At 35.3% G+C, this 20,069-nt stretch overlaps 1 protein-coding gene across 1 annotated transcript in view; it reads right to left on the bottom strand.

The window, feature by feature from the left end:
• Window positions 1–470: 470 nt before the first annotated feature.
• The window catches only part of LOC141337963 (NACHT, LRR and PYD domains-containing protein 12-like), a 34,598-nt gene continuing 14,999 nt past the window's right edge, over window positions 471–20,069 (bottom strand). The window contains exons 12-21 of the mRNA XM_073843537.1: window positions 19,838–20,008; window positions 19,568–19,741; window positions 19,179–19,352; window positions 14,372–14,545; window positions 3,956–4,129; window positions 3,509–3,682; window positions 3,246–3,419; window positions 2,033–2,200; window positions 1,725–1,886; window positions 471–513 (exon numbers count right to left, since the gene is read on the bottom strand). Coding sequence (XP_073699638.1) covers window positions 471–513; window positions 1,725–1,886; window positions 2,033–2,200; window positions 3,246–3,419; window positions 3,509–3,682; window positions 3,956–4,129; window positions 14,372–14,545; window positions 19,179–19,352; window positions 19,568–19,741; window positions 19,838–20,008 — 1,588 coding nt within the window. The remainder of the gene's footprint in view (window positions 514–1,724; window positions 1,887–2,032; window positions 2,201–3,245; window positions 3,420–3,508; window positions 3,683–3,955; window positions 4,130–14,371; window positions 14,546–19,178; window positions 19,353–19,567; window positions 19,742–19,837; window positions 20,009–20,069) is intronic.

Genomic DNA, 20,069 nt, shown 5'->3' with positions numbered 1-20,069 from the left:
ACGAACTGTGATTGGTTGTTTGACATGTCTGTCAAACGGCCTTATGGGCGGACCTTGGCCAATCAAAGCTGCCATGAATACCAGACCTTCAGCCGTCAGTCTGAAGGTCTGGCTATGCGAGACTAATCACTCCCTATCCAAGCACTACAAGAGAATCCCTTTAAATAGCCAAGCAGTCTTACCTTCATCATCTCTTGTTTTCAGCATCCCTTCGGTAAACGTAGTAATTTCAGTGCAGCGCCGCCACGCATGGATGGTCACAGAAAGAGACAGCGGAAAATAGGGTTCGGAAATAGTAATGTAATGAGCGAATAAACACACAACATTGACAAATTTTTTATATCATTATTTATTTCAGGAACCTAAATGTACAGAAAATCAAAATCTATATGCGACACAAAAAATGGAAAGTGTTTTAGAGCTCCCCCTAAATGTCTCAAAATAGGCTTTCAGGGGAGCCCAGGTCCTTTTCAGGGGAGCCAAGCACCACTTAGCTCCCCCGTAATTCGAACCCTGCAAACAACCCACACCTATGTTAAGGTCAGGAGCAAGTATATTATTACATTACCAATAACTAATATTCCCCACTCATAACTACAAAAAACATTATTTTGTAGTCATAAACAAAAGCATGCTTTGAATGTATTATACAATAGAAGAACATTTTCTGAGAAATTAAGCACATTATCATAGCATAGCATTTCACAGTAAACATTGATTTTATACATTTATTCAAGTTTGGAAAAGGTTTATTAAAATGTGTACAAGTTATGTCAAAATTACACAGGTTTAAGATTAACAGCATTTAAATGACTTTATTATGGCTGAGTTTAGTCTAAATGTCATGCTTTTAGGCTTCACACTGAAGAGAGATATTTTGGCTGACAGTGCGCATCTGTGTTCTGACCCGGCAATCCATCCTGTTTGATAACATCTCACTACCCTTAATCAGACACAAGTCCTTCTGAAAGATTCAAAAATCATATTAAAAATATATATATATATATATATATATATATATATAAATGTATAGTGCTGAAATTCTCAGTTGAGAGCAGACTTTTAAATAGTTATACAGACATCATTTATTTTTCTTCAGGATATAGTGAGGCTCTTTTGTGGTTACTCACCTGATATTGATGGTCCTGTTCATTGTATAGCTTTCTAAGATTAAAACCAGGATGCAAGCCATCCACCAACACGTTCTAGAAATTTTTTGCTGTCTAGTCTGTAAGGAGGAGCCAGATGAGAAAATTAGTGTTGAGTTTCACACAAAACGGTTACTATATCTATATCTATATAATAAATTGCTTGCACCTCAATATATATATGTATGTGTGTGTGTGTGTGTGTGTGTGTGTGTGTGAGAACATGATAGGTGACAAGCAGTAAATGTAAATTTCATTTACAAAAACAAAAACCTCTGAGTAAAGCTCTACTAGTCAAAGCTGTTTAAAAGTGGTTCTAGAAATTAACCCAAAGCAGAAGGGCAATGTGCTATTTGCCAAAGCACAGCTGCACTGATTTTAGCAGGAAAGTGTTTTTCTATGATATGTTTACAATTGTCAGTCTACCAGTATTTAAAATTATTTTAATAACTTTGTTTATAAGCCTTTTTTTAATAAAACCTAATGATTATTTCTTTTCACAAATATTGAAAACGTTCAATGTATCAGAGGAAAATGAAGCACTCTAAAATTACAATGAAAACAATGTTTACTTACCTCAGTTCACAGTTTGAGTCTCGCAGCACATCAGTGAGCTGCTGCTTTGAGTTTCCTATGTCATTGTTACTCAGATCAAGCTCTTTTAGAAACTGTAGTGCATTTGTGTTTGTCAAAGAATGAGATAAAGAAGAAACATCTCTAATGCCACATGCGTTCAAACTAGAATGAGACAAACAGAAAGCAAAAAATGAGTTCATCTTACAAATTAGATTTTTACACAACTATAAAGTAATTACTAAAGTAGTAATCCAAGTGCTTTTAAACATGTAGATTTTTCAATCAATGAAAAAAAGAATGTTCCTTACCTCAGTCTCTCCAGTTTACAGTTCACCAGTACAGCACATAAGTTACGCAATCCTTTATTTTCTATTTGATTCCCACTCAGGTCCAGTTCTCTCAGGTGTGATGGGTTTGATTTCAGAGCTGAAGTCAGGATGAGACACTGTTTCTCTGTAATACTGCATCCACACAGACTGAAAACATAAAGAGAAAAGAATAGGTGAAAAAAAATACATTCAGATCAATGAATAAATGCCATACAATCAACAATACACAACGAAACACCAGATAAAAACTGCATAACCATTGACAAGGAGAAAAACGGAACTAGGTTTTGAAAAACACTAGAGGTTTAACCCAGGCAATCCATGAAGAAATTATCACTAGGACGACAAAAAAAAAAAAAGCTTATGAATTTTATCAATGGCTATCAAATGGGTTCAACGAGTCAAAGAGAACAAAATAGTAATTTCCTGATAAACTGGCACTGCATATTCCTAAGAAAAGTAGGAGAAGCCACTGCATATAATAATTTGCAGAATTATAAATAAATATATAAATAAATAAATTGTATTTATATATTATAAATAACTTGCATCTGAGAGCAAGCAGATTAAACACAATAACTGTGGTCATTGCTTTCAGACATGCCTGCTTTTTGGGAATGCAGTAGTTTAAGACAGTTCTGGGAGGCAATTATGCATCCATTCTTTGATGACAGACTTTGCTAAGGCATTATTTGCATTAACTATAAGTCACAAATTACTTCAAGCTAACAGAAGAAAAAAATGCACAGGAAATAGAATATAGGATTAACTATAAAAACGTTTAAAAAATATAAAATTTTGTACATGACTCGATTTAGATTTTTTTTTAAAAGTATTATTAGTTCTTGACAGAACCATGTAATTATGTCAAAATAATCTTTTGTGATTCATGTTATGCTATTTTTAGTCTGTCTCATTTTGCAGAAATGCATAAAACATTTAAAATCCTCACTCTGTTACATAATAGTATTTGAATCTTTCTTTACATGGAGAAATGCCAAAAAGTGCAGTGCTATAGACAATGTACAGTAACTTGCAATTAACCAGAAGTTGTGACTGATATATATTATTAATGTTAATAATAATTTTTATATATATATATATATATACACACACACACATTTTCAAAGTAATAAGAGTAACATGCATTAAAATATAGTTTATTCTGATTGCTGTACATAAAATTACTAACTGAAATATTTCCAGTTTGCACTGTTGGTTCATCTGTAGATCAGACAGATTTTGCATTCCAGAGTCTCCTAGTTTATTCATACTCAGGTCCAGTTCTCTCAGGTGTGATGGGTTTGATTTCAAAGCTAAAGTCACAGCAGAGAAACCTTCATCTGTCAAATCACAGTCTCTGAACCTACATTTGGAGAAATGAGATTAACAAACTTTTAATTATGTTTAATTCAATTACCAAAACACGTTTTCTTGTATGTGAATATTCCTCACCTCAATTTCTTCAGTTTACACTGTGAATCCTTCAATATTTCACATAAGTGATTCACTCCTGAGTTTCCTATTTTATTTATACTCAGGTCCAGCTCTCTCAAGTGTGATGGGTTTGATTTCAGAGCTGAAGTCAGGGTGAGACACTCTTTCTCTGTAATACCACATTTACGCAGACTGAAGATGGAAAGAGAAGGTAAAATTGGCTAAATATACAATAATGACCAATTTAATTGAAACAATTACCACTTAAAGGCACTTAATATTAAGTGGCGTCAAAAGGGAAATGTCAAGTCAAGTCACCTTTATTTATATAGCACTTTGAATGATACAAATGTCAAAGGTGCAGTGCTATAAAAACTAGTATTTGGGCCCTGATGTCTTCAAATAAATAACTAAAGTGTAAACGTTAAGCACATTGTAGCTGCTGTACAGTATAATGTTACTAACTCTAGTTTTTCCAGCTTGCATTGTGGGTTCATCAGTAGATCACTGAGGTTTTTCACTCCAGAATTTCTTAGCTCAGTTCCACTGAAGTTCAGTTCTCTCAGGTGTGATGGGTTTGATTTCAGAGCTGAAGTCAGGATGACACACTGTTTCTCTGTAATTTTGCATTTAAACAGCCTGAAGACAAAAAGATAAAAAAATAATACTCAGATCTAGACATCATGCTAAAGGATAATTGTGTGGCTTTAAGAGGGCAAACATATGTCTGTGAATAGACTCATTTTATTTATATAGTTTTATATTTTTGTTATATAACATATTATATAAATCGTATGTTGTGAATCTGCATTGTCCTAAGAAGTAAGTTTAATATAAGGTAATTTATCCATCTCAAGTAATCTGGGTCAGCATTTGGTTGGCTCAGGCATAGACGAGACAGTCCAGATTTACCTAGATCTAACATTTGGATGTCATGTCTCAGTAATCTGTCATTTGATTAACTATATTGCAGTTTTGTAAATGTGTGGGTTACAGTACTAAACAATGTAAAGTAATAAATACTTACGTCAATGTGTTGAGTTGACAGTGTTTATCCTGCAGTAGAGCAGCGATCTGATTCACTTTTGTCTCTCCTAGATTAAGTTCACTCAGATTCAGATCTCTGAATAATGGGCTTTCACCTCCAGTTGCATATTGACAAGCTTTCTCTGCATCAGGACTCAAAAAACTGCAGACATAGAAGGATTTAACTAATCTGTTAGGGTGTCATGAAAAATATATAAACAAGCTAATTGTATATGAACAAATCCTTCTGTAAAAACCTCCAGGATATAGATAGGAATAAAAATGCAAAGTTTGGTGTGTCTAAGTGCTACTTAAGGGAAGAATTATGGCTCATTGATGGAGAAAAAAAAATCTTTTTGAGAATACAGCCTTTAAAAAGGTTTATTATAATTGAAATCTATTGACACAAATAAATAAACTGCTATTAAGAAACACTTAAGAGTGTCTTTTGGATATTTACCTTCCGCTAGTCTGAAAAAAAAAAAAAAAAAAAAAAACACTTTATGAAAAACTGAAAAGTCCAAAATCTCTTAAACTTAACCAGTGTTTTGCCTGCAGTGTATCCCCTTAAATCCTGAAATCACTTTATCTTTGATGCAACAACTTAACTAAAATATTTCTATAAAATAAGCCTATATATTATTTCTTTACATCTCACCTCAGTGTCTTCAGTTTATAGACCACATCAGTAAGAACTTGGTTCATTGTTTACTTTATTTTACCGCAGATTGGTTTACAAACAAGGCATGATCCAGAATTTTCAGAAAGATTGAAACAGACAATGTTGTGCCGGCTATATTTGATCCGACAGTCATGTCGCAAGACACAAGTGTGAGTAACTTGTTTTTATGAGATCACCATTTCTTTGTCTGTTAAACAGATAATTTGATATGCTTATTTATGCATTTTTAACCTAAATCACAGCAGACTCTCAAAACATACACAACTATTTGCCAATCATAGCAGTGTGGGTGTTTACGTCCAAGTCTACAATCCGCCACCCCTATTCAAACAGAGCATTATTATGAGGGGGTCAAAAACGAGACAGAAAATAGCCTATTACTTCTAACTCTCAAAACAGTTTTTTGTTTTTGTTTTGTTTTAAATAATAAGTGGACCTCAGAGAACATAACAAAAATCAAAAACAGAGGCAGTTCATGAGCCCTTTAAAAATTGTTCATTATTTTTATAAAAAAAAATAACATGATTTAAAGTAAACCTAACAACTAACATGCTACTTTCTATACAAAATATAAAATTGGCATAATTCATTTTTTTTCCCTTCAGTCACATCAGAGCTTTTTTCATTTTTTTTCTTTTTTTATATGATGGTATCATTTTCTTTTCACTAAAGTTTTGAAACTACTGCAACTTATTTTAAGAACACTTACCTCATTTTACATGATCGACCCTGTAGTACATTTACAAGCTCTTTCACTCCTGATTGTCCAGGATCATTTCCTGTGAGATTCAGCTCTATCAAGTGTGAAGGGTTTGATCCCAGAGCTGAAGCCAGAGCTTTATAACCTTCTTCAGTGATACTGCAGTTACAAAGTCTACAGAAAAGACATTTTAAGTGATATATATATATATGTATAATACAATTTTTACCACTGAGTTACATGTCAAATAGATTTTTCTGCTTTTTTTTTTCTGACCAGATGCATGTCTTTCCATTTTTTTTTTAATACAATTTTTACAACTTTTAATTATTTGGTTCATTAAGCTTACATGAGTTTCTCCAATGAGCAGTTTGTATTTTTTAATCCGTTCTGGAGTTTCTTCACTCCTAAATCCTGCAGATTATTGTTGCTCATGTCAAGCTCTTTCAGTCGGGGGTTTGATATCAGGATTGTTGCGAGAGCTGAACAGCTTTCCTCTGTTAGACCACAATTACACAGCCTAAATGAGGAATAAAAGAGAGAGAATTTACAAAAACAAGGTATAACGGCCTTCTAAAATGCCACTGATGGTAGTAGAAGTGAGCAAGTAATTGATGCGTGCAAATTAAATCCATGCACGCCGATGTTTAAAATGCTGACAGTGTCCTTTAATGTGCTTCAATAAACAATTCTTGCCATTCAATTCCTAATTAGCAGCCTGATAGAGTGTTTTGCTGCGTCCCAATTCGCCTACTTATACTATGCCCTAAAAGTACACTCTTTGTAAAGAAAAAGTACATACTTTTGAGTATGTAGCAGAATAGTAGGCAGTCTTTGGGACATACTACTTCATCATAACTGCTTCTGTATTCGAGAGAAATGAAGAGGCACTTTATTTCACGAGTCTTTCATGCCGAGGACTCTGCTCTTGTGTTTGCATAATTATGCCTTTAAACGTTAATGACCAAACCTATCATTATAAAAGTTCATAATGTTGCTGCACATGAAATATAACGCGGATAACATTAATAAAATATTTTTTATCAGGTTACAGACTGATTATTTATCACTCTCAAACCCATTTCTCTACCTGTCCGTTGGTCGTGCATATCCTCCATGTTTGTAGTTTTTTAAAACTTTTTACGCGTGTTTGTAGTTCTAATCGAATCCTCGTTCACCGCGCAATGTGTTGTGGGCAATATTAGCCGTTAGAGTGTGCATTGATCCGCACTTCAAATTGACCATATGCACGAATTACTTCCTTGTTTACTCATGCCAGCTAAGTCATTTCCGGTCAACTGTACTGTGCCGTAATATGAGCGCACTTGTTCGTTTTCTCTACATAATCCATTCACAATCAAAGAAAAAAAATACACGAGTAAATCGGCTAAATATGCGCGAGTCATTGCTATGATTGACAGTTATAACCGGACCAAACTAATGACAAGCTGATGTCAAAAAAAAAAAGAGCTTAAATGATTCAGACTAATTTCACAGTAACAAAACTACAGCAGTATCAAGTTTGTGTTGTTTAAATATAGGCTATTAAATAGCTTTTACAGTTCAAGATAAAACTTAAAAGATGTAGTTATTAAATTTTATAAAATATTTCAAATTCATATTGATTCATATTGAGTGCATTATTTAATTATTATACCATCAATATTTAATGTATTTGTAGTGAACTATATATTAGTATTTGAATAATTCATCTTTATTGGCTGTTTGTGTGTGAGCTTAATGACTTTCTGCACTTGCTATACTATATATGTATGTATAAGTACAACAATTTATTATTCTAGTAATTTTATAATAAATCGAAAAGCAAGACGTCTTGAAAAATATTTAGGGATTTTAAAAGTCAGCTTCACAATAAATAATCCTCTGCTGCCATCTATTGGTTATATGTATAATTCCATAAACAGACGTTGTTTTCCGTGAAAAGTCATTTTTTCCGATTCCGTTTTTATGAATGAAAAGTGAGTCCTTGAAGTACACTTTATTTCACAGATGTAGAGTTAGAAAATAAAAAAAGGCTTTAAAATATTGCAAGATTTTAAATGTGTACATGACTATGAAGGCAAATTAGTGATTATCAAGAATACGATCAAGATGTCCTTGAAGAGAAGTATCACTAGCTAGCTTAAACACTTTATGATAGTGTTTAGCTGTCAGCATTTAAATGTACAACTATGCAGATATGGAGAGTACGGATTGCCAGGCTCCACATTTAAATGATATGTTGTTAAATAATATGAATCTGAATGTTCATGCCGCTAACATTGTTTATAATGTTGCAATTATAATTTTTCTCAGTTTCTGATTAGAACGAGGCAGTAGATGAGTGTCAATAGTGTCCACCTAATATATAGCACATAGAAAATGAGCTTCAGCGGAAGTTTACGAGCTGGCTTATCTTTATGCGGAAGTTCTAAAGAACGCTCCGTGCATGGGATGCACTTTTTTCCAGGGGTTTCAGTACAGCGTAATCGATACTGCGTCACCAGGCAGGCGTGGCCTATTTGAGAATTTGCATAGGTCACAGATCATGCGCTGTTTCGTGCACTTCATATTCATATATCATGAAATACCTGTCCACGTTCGCAGGGGTTTCGTGCACTTCATAATTATATTCATATACAGTGTCTTGAAATACCTGGCCACGATCGCAGGGTTTCGTGCACTTCATATGTAAATACAGTGTCTTGAAATACCTGTTCACGATCGCAGGGGTTTCGTGCACTTCATATTTAAATACAGTGTCTTGAAATACCTGTCCACGATCGCAGGGGTTTCGCGCACTTCATATTTATATTCATATACAATATCTTGAAATACCTGGCCACGATCGCAGGGTTTCGTGCACTTCATATTTATATACAGTGTCTTGAAATACCTGTCCACGATCGCAGGGGTTTCGCGCACTTCATATTCATATACAGTGTCTTGAAATACCTGTCCACGATCGCAGGGTTTCGTGCACTTCATATTTATATACAGTGTCTTGAAATACCTGTCCAAGATTGCAGGGGTTTCGTGCCCTTCATATTTATATTCATATACAGTATCATGAAATACCTGTCCACGATCGCAGGGGTTTCGTGCCCTTCATATTTATATTCATATACAGTATCTTGAAATACCTGGCCACGATCTCAGGGGTTTCGTGCCCTTCATATTTATATTCATATTAGGGGTGGGCATAGATTAATTTTTTTAATCTAGATTAATCTAGATTAAGTTTTGGAATTAATCTAGATTAATCTAGATTAAAATGGCTAATTTGAATTCTGCTGAAGGCATTCAGAATATGTGTGCTACCCAAATAATGACTAAAAGTAAGTCTTTGAGAATGGATCATAAAGCTGTTCTATGATAATTTGTTGATGAAAATAAATTATGTTCAATTAGATATACTTGTGTTTACTAACTAACTAACAATGAAATTATTTTTTCTACCTATAGATTGTGTTTTTTTTTTTACGTCAACATCTACCCAACCCATTACACCGTACTTTTATTTTGACAGGTTGCCGTGAAGTTTCTGTGTATACAGTATGATATGATGCTAGTTTTCTCAAATGAAACGGTAAAAGTGACACTTACAGCAGTTTGGGCGATTGAGTTTATCTGTTCATGTGAGATGAAAATGCCAAAAATTACCGGGAGCGTCACGTGTGTTTCAGTATGCGTGTAGTAAAAGCTCGTCTCCGCCATGCATACATACAGCTAGGCAAACGGAACATATCGGATTCATATTAAAACGGTCTTTTTGCGTTTCAGTTTTCACAGACACTAGTCCATATCGCAATTTGAATTAAGTGACAGACCAACATTTGATTTATGAATCCAAAAAACGACGAATTTACGTGGCATTTCGCTATAGTACATTCTGTTTTCATGAATGGAGGACGACGCGATTCCGTCTGTGTTTTGGCAGAGGAGACTTAAACGTGCGACCATATTCTATAGTCTTCGGTAGGCCTATACATCCGCGTTAAACTATCAAGGTGAAAGTCATCATAGCTTGCGTAGTTTAGACCCAGATCCCAACCCAAATTTGAGAATAGATTAACGGCGATATTTTTTTTTATCGCACGATAAGAGTTTCATGTTAACGCAGCACGTTAACGCCGATAACGGCCCACCACTAATTATTATACAGTATCTTGAAATACCTGTCCACGATCGCAGGGGTTTCGTGCCCTTCATATTTATATTCATAAACAATATCTTGAAATACCTGTCCAAGATCGCAGGGGTTTCGTGCCAGATGCACTTCATATTTATATTCATAATGAAATACCTGACCACGATCGCAGGGGTTTCGTGCCCTTCATATTTATATTCATATACAGTATATACAGTATTTTGAAATACCTGTCCATAGGGCTGCACGATTAATCGAACGATGTTGTGAGGCACGTTTAGTCAATGAAGCCGGTACTTTGATTAGTAAATCTCCATCACGTGCGTTCAACTGGAGCGGCAATTAATACACAGAGACGTAAATCACTGACAAGCTACGCCAAATCGCGTTCAAAATCGCATTCGATTTTGAGCGCGATTTGGCGTAGCTTGTCAGTGATTTACGCCTCTGAATGCTCCAGCTGAACGCAGCTGAACGCACGTGATGGAGATTTACTACTAATCAAAGTACCGGCTTCATTGACTAAACGCACCTCACAACATCGTTCGATGAATTGTGCAGCCCTACCTGTCCACAATCGCAGGAGTTTCGTGCCCTTCATATTTATATTCATATACATATACAGTGTCTTGAATTACCTGGCCACGATACCGTTGTAAAACATGATTTATTTTCGTAAATAGACGCTACACGTTTTACATTTCTATAACGGCTGTTTATTTGTTTTCGAAAATCGTTTAAATGTAAGATTTTAAACCATAAAAATAACCTGTATGACTGTGTTGTCCTTCATTATCCATCAGTGCTGATCCTAGGTTTTGAAATGCCCGCGCAAAAAAACTTCCTTACTGCGCATGATCGGTGACCTCTCTTAATAATTTTTTTTTTTAGAAAGGGGCGTTTTCCCAACGCCCCCAGGGACGCCCATTTTACGTCGTGGTAATGAAACCCCTGGAATTTAGTGAGTCCCTCCGTGGATAAGGTCAATTCCGAAGTTAAGTAGTAGACCATCCGGGAATCTTTGGAATACTTTTTTGAACATACTACGATTTGGGACATACTAATTCTATTTTTGAATACTATTTAGGACGGATAGTATGCGAATTGGGACGCAGCAATAGTGTCTCTCTAGCTTCTACGTTCCTCCTAAGCATTGGTGCAAATTAAAGAAGGACGTGCAAAACCTGCACTTATGCAACTTTATTGAAAGCACTTGCTTAAGGACAACTGGGAAAAGCCACAGTGTGATCATCGGCTTTGAGACGCTACTGGTAGACTCATTTCTTTGCTATGGACTGGCTTAAATTTTATGTACTGGGTATATTTCAGATTATGTAACAATGTTAGCAATTTAGCATCTAACTTGTGAACATCCAAACAATATTTTAAATGAGTCAATCATCTTTAAATTATGCCATGTGTAGTGTCTTGTATGGTAATGCTTGTATGTGGTTTGTTTGTACAGGTTATTAAGCTGAGCATCTGAGAAAGTATTGAAAATGAGCAAATGGAGACTGTTGCTGAAAGATTTTCAATAAATTGCATCTGTGATGAAGGAGCTAATCTCATGCTTTGAGTTGATCCATGTGCCATTTCAAAGTGGATTGAAGCCTTGTCAAGTTTGGGCAGACATTGTGGCTAATAATCCCTAGATAACTTGACAATATCTTATAGAAAGAGCAAACAAACACATAGTCCATATTATTCCTTCCATCATTATGCAATAAACTCAGTCCACACAATATAGCTAGTAAGCAGGATCACCTCTAGCTGTACGCTCAACCACAGTCAAAAAATGATTGCTTTCCTGCCATCACACATAACTACTAATTAGCCAAGGTGCTCTTAATATACAAAAGTGTCACAACTCACTCCCATGGACAAAACGCATATTGCTTCAAAATGGCTCTTACACAATGTATTTGTTGCTAATATTCAGTGATCACTAAGAATAGTCTTTTTTGATTTAAGTCAAGATATTTAAAATCTACAATAATTCATGAAAATAATACTCACTGAAGTTTGATGAGTTTACAGTGTTTATCCTGCATTAGAGCAGCAAGCTGCTCCAAATTCTTGAGGTCTAATTTATGTTTACTCAGATCCAGTGCTCTCAGAAGCAATGGGTTTTTATCAAGAACTTTAATCACATACTGACAGGCTTCCTCTGCTGCAGCACTTTGTAAAAACCTAGAGACACATGTAGAAATAATGTTACATGTAATTAGAGATGCACATTTCATAAAATTATTTTAATTGGCCATAAAAGTGACAAAATGCACTAACATGCTACTTTCTATACAAAATAAAAAAATGGTGTAATTCATTAATAGTAAAATATATATTCAACACCTATATTCCTCAACATTCATTTAATAAAAGAGCACCTGTTTCTCCAAACTTAAAATAGAGAAGCAGCATACAAGATTTGATGTGAATTGAAACTTCATCTGCTCCAGACAACCACTATTATATTTGTACTGTTTATTATTTTAACACTACTGTAACTGATATATATATATATATATATATATATTGTGCAATTACCCAATGTTCAATTAATGGATTAAACATTAACATCCTTACCAGGCTTTTTTTTTTTTCCTTTGGTCATATCAAAGCTTCTGAGATTTTAGATTTTTATACATATATATTAAATATTTTCATTTACATTTTTTATTTTAATTTAAATACTTACCTCAGTTTACATGATCGACCCTTAAATACATTTACAAGCTCCTTCACTCCTGATTGTCCAGGATCATTTCCTGTGAGATCCAGCTCTATCAGGTGTGAAGGGTTTGATCCCAGAGCTGAAGCCAGAGCTTTATAACCTTCTTCAGTGATACTGCAGTTTGAAAGCCTACGGAAATTTGTTTTTAAATAGCAAATTTAGATTTGCAGACAATTTTTTTTTTTTTAGTCTAAATCACTAATTACTGCCAAATCATACAGGGCAACATCAATATTCCTGCCATAAAAGTGATGGTTTGTTTCTGTGATGTGGAAATGTACTCACTTAAGTATTTTAAGATTAGATTTTTTCAGTCCCTTACAGATCTCTTTGACTCCTGAGTCCAGCAGATGGCTGTTGTTTAGGTCCATCTCTTTCAGGATGGTTTTGGTGGAGAGAACAGTAGCTAGAACTGAACAGCTTTTCTCTGTCAGCTTACATTTATTCAGCCTAAACAGAAAATGATTATTATTTATTATTCAAAATAGATATGATTATTAGATATTCACATATATTTATTGATATTCATAGAAAGGCATTGGTTCAATCTGCAGGGATGGTTCTGAAATTACTGTTAATGTGCCATTACTATAAATTTGCCAGTGAGGAGTCAAGTACATAGCCACAAAGTAGTTAGTGTCATTCTTGATAGCAACGTGACAACCATTTAACCTAGGTTACCATAACTGCCATTGCCCAAAAACAGTTTGCAGTGAGACATAGTAAATGTGACGACACATCGAAAGAGAAGTTATGTCAAAAATCAATCCCTTACTTTATTTTCTCCACTATGCAATAAGAGTCTGTCAAAAGTGCAGAGAGTTTATCCCAGTCCAGATCTCCAAGTTTATTTGTGCTCAGATCCAGTTCTTGGAGTAGTAAAGGATTTGTACCCAAAACCTTAGTGAGATACTGACATGCCTCCTCTGCAGCAGGACTTGTCAAATAGCTACAGAAATTAAAAGAGAATGTTAGATTAGATAACTGTATACTTTTTGCAAGTCCTATCCTCATCATGGGTCCAGTGTAATATCCAGTGTACTCAATAATATGTGTACATTTCTGTGTCTTTTGAAATAATTGAATGCTTCTTACCTGATGTTCATTAAATAACGCTTTCCACCCCCTATAAATTTTAAGAGCCACTTTAGTCCTGATTTTCCAGGATAGTTTCCTGTGAGATCCAGATCCATCAGGCGTGAAGGGTTTGATTTCAGCGCTGAAGTCAAGGTTTCATAACTTTCTCCAGTGATACTACAGTGTGAAAGTCTGTAAATGGGAAAAAGGCTTATGTTAAGTAAAGTGAAATGTTTTTAAATAAAATCAAAACCTAAACAGAAAATGTATATTAATATAAAATATAATTAGAATAGAATTATATAAAAATATGCTAAATGTGGCTTTATTTTGAAATTTGCAAAACTATTGGCCAATAGAAAAAAAAGACTTTAAATCATCTACATTATTCTTAAAAGCATTTTATTCCCTAAAGATGGTTTACATGCATGAACAGCTATATTACATGGAAATAAAAAATAAAAATAGGATAATAGATCCACTTTAATATGAACACAAATGAAAAAACTCACTTCAGTTTCTCCAGTTTGCATTGTGGATTTTTCAAAATCAAACAAATATTCTCTATCCCTGACTTTCCTAGTTTATTTCCACTCAGATCCAGCTCTATCAGGTTTGAAGGATTTGAATTAAATGCTGAAGTCAGAGCAGCACATCCTTCTTCTGTAATACTGTTGTTACTCAGCCTGCAGAGAAAGAAAACAAAGAAAGGAAACATTCAATTTATCTCAAGACCTACTTTACAGCAATGACATCCTTAAGGCTGGAATACACCACACAACTTTTAAAAAAGCACAAAAAATGAAATGAAACTTAACAGACAAAAAAAACTAAAAAAAAACAATCAAATAGAAATTAAACTTGCTCCTAATCATGTGTAACTGGTGTGTAAAACTTCAAAACGTGTTCTTTCTGGTGAACTGATGAAATTTTATTTTCCCAACATTACCTGGCTATTTTAATTCAGAAGATTGTTTGACCAATCGGGTCTATTAATCACTTGGCCTGGTGTCTCGCAGTGATGTGACTCAAGGGAGCAATGGCACCTCAAGTACGCATATAATCTCAGGGTAGTGTTGCTTTCGTCAACGGAAATTATGACTAAATAGGTGTGTTCGAGCTCATGCTGCGCTGCGCAGACCGATCGGCGAGATTAGCCGAAAGCAGTCGGGGAGGAGCTGAAAATGGAGCCGTCAAGTCAGACAAGTTGGAGATCTCGTTGCTCCTTCAAACATGGCAGATCACGTGGCGTTTGCCTACTTTATTGCAGATGAACTGGAAGCTATAGAAATACCTTTTTTGTTGGAAGAAATGCAGCACATGCAAGTGAAGCAGCAACTACAGATTTCAGCATCAATCAGTGTTGACCACATTACATTAAATGTCTGTGACATTTTAGTTATTCCATAAAAAATATTACTTAAATATGCAGCTGAATACTATAAGTGGTCTGTATGAAAAAAGTACAATAATAAACTTATGCACAAATCCAATATAAAGAATTTAAGGGAAAAAAAATGTACTGCAGTCAAAAGATCGTAAACTATTTCCGAAATGGCATGCAAATTAATTTGTTATGCACGAAACACGCGTGATCATCGTCATGTGGTGAATGTGGCCAATCAAGAGAAGCTGTGGCGTCATCACAGGCTGGCGCAGTCCCTTCTGAAATGCTGCGCTGGCTGAGCAAGCCGGCTGTTCTCGAAATGCTCTCGCGTTACTTTGATGCCACACGTGAACGTCAAGTGGCGTCGGCACCGTTTCAAGTCGGACAAAATTTCTAACCGGCATGCACTACTTCAAGTCAGTCAGCGTTGCATGAAGTCGAACGTACCTTATGATAAAATGTATTATGAAATATCATTGACGAATAAAAACGAGACTAAATGTTGTTTACAAAATAAAAACTATGCTAAAATGTCTCTTTATTTTCGTTGACAAAAACGAGACGAAACAAAATTTTATAACGTTAGATTGATATGTGCGCATGCCCAGTAGCCAGAGCTGTATTTCTTCTAGCCTAAACCGCAGGCGACGTCACTTCCTCAAGCTGCACTCGTGGAATAATTTAGAAGACAACTACAAACAAAGTTAAGTCTAACACAGATAAACGGATCAATAGCCGGCCAGATAGGGTTCATATTTGGGGAAAAAAGAAGAAAGAACACATAAGCACTTCGAAGCACTGAAGGGTTCCCCTCAACTGTATCTAAAAGGGTTCATTACTAGAAGCTTTTAACCACGTTTAACACTAATGACATCCTGTGGTCAAAAGTGGAAAACATTTCTTTTGCATCCCAGATGTCCAAGCCATTTTTGGACAATTTCATAAAATAAATTTGTGCTAAGAAAACCATAAGAAATATTTTACTTACACAAGGTATAAATGAATTAATCTGTAAATAAACTTAAAAAACAAAAGTACAAGCATGATTTGTGTATGCATAGATGATCAAGTAAATTAAGAATATTAAGTTCATTAAAATTATTATTTGAAGCTTCTGTGTCGAACGTCACATCACTATTTTTTTAGTAAATTGTAGCTAGACCATTCAAACCATGTTTCCGTTTTTTTTTTTTTTTTTTTGGCATTGTCATGTGATGCTATTTTATTTGTTTTTATTAAATTTTTTCAATTTATGTGTGTGTATTTCTAACATGTTTGGTAGGTAATATAAATGTTGTAAATTCAAATTAGAGCATCTTCTGCAATGGATGCATTTTTCAGCCTATAAGGTAACAATATAATAAGATGACCTTGTTTGAAATGGGTTTGGCTGAAAGGTTTTGGTTTCGTCTATACTACTAGGTACTTCTACTATATTGACTGGGTTAAATAAAATTGCATTACTAAAAATAGACTAAATGTAATCAGTTTTCGTTGACTAAAACTAGACTAAAATGTCATTAGTTTTCGTCGACTAAATCTAGACTAAAATAGTCATGGGTAATTCTGACTTAAATAAGACTAAAATGCTCTGACTTTTAGTCGACTAAAACTTGACTAGATTAAAGGATTATGAACTTGACTAAAACTAATAAAAACTAAAATGTCAGGTTCACACAAAGACTAGACTAAGGCCGCGATCACACCGAACGCGTTTTTGGAGGCGCCTCTTTTGAACGGTTTTCTGTTGGCAGTGAGCGTTCTCAGGACAGCAGTTTTGGTCGTTGCTTAGCAACATAAAAAAACCGCAACACACTGCTCTTTTATTAAAAGTCACCAAACAAGGCAGTGCTGTGCACCTCGCGTTTTTAGAACAAAAAGACGCGGCCGCGATCACACCGAACGCGTCTTTTAGTTCTAAAAACGCGAAGCGCACAGCACTGCCTTTTTTGGTGACTTTTAATAAAAGAGCAGTGTGCTGCTGTAGGAGCATTAAACTTGTTATTTTTCTTATTGGTTAATCATTGTCACGAGGGTTCACTGGTGATCACTTTCGTTTTCTATATTTTATGTGGCGGTTCATTTGTTTGTAGAATTGGCGAGTAGTGGGGCCAACTTTCTGTTGACCGTATTGCTTATTGTTTTGCTATTTTTTGTATCCGTTTGTCTTCGTGAGTTTCATTTAAAATAAATCAATGCAAGCAAAACTTAGCAAAGATACTCTTTAATACGGACAGCAAACGAGTCACGGAGGATCCCACTATCTTGTCTGGATGTGACGATTGGACGCCGATACAGCTGCGTTTTTTTTATGTTGCTAAGCAACGACCAAAACAGCTGTCCTGTCAGTCAAATCAAAGGATTATAGCCCGAGTGCTCTAAAATCTTAGTTTTTTGCTGTTAAGTAAACTGTCATATTAGCAGAAACCCTAAATAATACAGCTCCGGGTTACCCACGATAGACACCAAAGGTTTCTCCTCTATTAATTGCAGTCTCTGGACTTTTTAAGCAACGGTAAACTTTCGTCACCACAACAGAAGGCCCGCCTCTCCATTCATTCGATTGGACAATGGAAAAGAACGCGAATGACGTTGGGCGTTTTTTCGCTCAGAGGCTGTATCCGAAATCGCCCCCTATACCCTATTCACTATTCCCTACATTAGTCCACTCGTACAGTTCACTTGAAGGAGTGAATGAAAACGAGTGAGTGAATTCGGACACTAAGTGCACCGGAAGGACTGCCACTTTTGCATAGTATTGCTATACTGTTTAACAATCATTTAAAACGGACAGTTCGAGTAGTAAGATTAAAGGATTTATCTTGAACTATGTCAAGGAGTTTATGTATAAACCTTGGTTAAACAATTTAATAATCAATTTACAACAAATTTGTACCTGTGTTGTACGCTGCATTACGCAGTGGACGAGCGCGTTGTAAAATGAACAGATGGATGATTCAGCTGCGGGCGCCATCGTCTGGAGAGACGCGGGAATTCAGTCGGCGCGCGACTCTCACAGTGCATTATGGGTTATCTCTAGCTATTGAGCGTACATCGGTTGTACACTCGTTTTTGCGGTGCATTGTGGGATTGAATGAGTGCACTCGAGAACGTCCACTATGGTTTCGAACACCACTTAAAATGGCTGTCCCCTCAAATAGTGCCCTATTTGAGGGTATAGGGGGCGATTTCGGATACAGCCACAGTTTATTTTTTTTCAACTTCAGGCGCTCAGAGCCCTTCTGCAAAAACGCGAGGCGCAGCAGGCGGCGAAAACGCGAGGCACCCGGTGCGCATAGCGCGCAGAACGCTCACTGCCAACAGGAAATCATTCAAAAAAGGCAACTCTCACTGCAAAAAAGCGTTGGGTGTGATTGCGGCCTTTTACTAAAATTTAAATCGGCCGCCAAAAACAACACTATCTCAGGGACTACTAGTGCTTAGAAGATAAGTGTGAGTTGCAATATACTTAAATTTTGTTGATGGTGTTGAGGAACAGGGATGCCAAAACAACTGATGGAGTAGGTAAGTGATTGCTTAGGCTACAGCAAGTCAACTGAAACATTAAATGAGTTCACTTTGCCTAAAAGTGTGTTCAGGAATTTATTATAATAAAAATGTATTAGCTAATAATTTAGTTAGTTAGTAGGTTAAATGTAATTTATTTCATTCATTAACAGTAAATTGATTTATTAACAAAAATTTAATCTGCAGCATTAACCACTTCCTTTTTATAGTAGATTAATCATTATGAACACCAGTTTAATCTGAATTAACTCTTATATTTACAGAAGTTTCATGTATGAGGCCAGTTTAGCTGATCTGGATAAAAGTCGGTTAAATGAATACACTTACTACAAGTGTTAAACTTAACCAGTTACATTTGAAATATTTTTCATGAAGACATACAAAATGCACAAAATCTCACTCACTGAATGATCTTCAGTTTACAATGTTTATCCTCCAGTAGAGCAGCAAGTTGCTTCTCTTTATTTGTGCTGTCCAATTTATGTCCACTCAGATTTAGCTCATTCACAAGTAATGGGTTTTTATGTAAAACTCCAGTCACATACTTACAAGCTTCATCTGCTTCAGATCGCAAAAATCTGCAGAAGAGAAGATGAAGCACGAATTAATTTAGTTCTCAACAAGGTACAAATGATACTATAGAAAGATAATTGTAATTGAAAGATATTGTTTACATCCCCGGTAGTTTATTATATCATTTTAACTTTTATGCAACAGCATATTGTATTTCTGAAATAAGATTTATATAGTTAAATGAATTGCATATATTGTTTAGTATTTCATCACATCTCACCTCAGTGTCTTCAGTTGACAGTTTGGATCCTGTAGTAAATCATTGAGCTCTTTCACTCCTGATTGTCCAGGATCATTTCCTGTGAGATCCAGCTCTATCAGGTGTGAAGGGTTTGATCTCAGAGCTGAAGCAAGAGCTTTATAACCTTCTTCAGTGATACTGCAGTTTGAAAGTCTAGAACAGAAATACAAATGCATAAAAAAAACATTTTAAACACAAATCCACAACTGTCTTTTACAACACAATTTAATATGATTGACATCAACTCACCTGAGCTTCTCCAGTTTACAGTTCTCTTTAAGTTTATCAGAGAGCAGCTTTATGCCTGAATCCTGCAGATTATTATTGCTCAGATCAAGATCATTCAGACTGCTGGAGTCTGAACTAAGAACTGAAGCGAGTGCTGAATAGCTTTCCTCTGTTAGTGCACAGTTACTGAGCCTGGAAATAATATAAATACATGAAATAATATACTTCACAATTACCTTTAACCATGCTTCTT

The sequence above is a fragment of the Garra rufa genome, chromosome 7 (genome assembly GCF_049309525.1).
Source record: "Garra rufa chromosome 7, GarRuf1.0, whole genome shotgun sequence".
In the NCBI taxonomy this organism is placed as follows: domain Eukaryota; kingdom Metazoa; phylum Chordata; class Actinopteri; order Cypriniformes; family Cyprinidae; genus Garra; species Garra rufa.
This window is presented reverse-complemented; position numbering and strand designations above follow the sequence as displayed.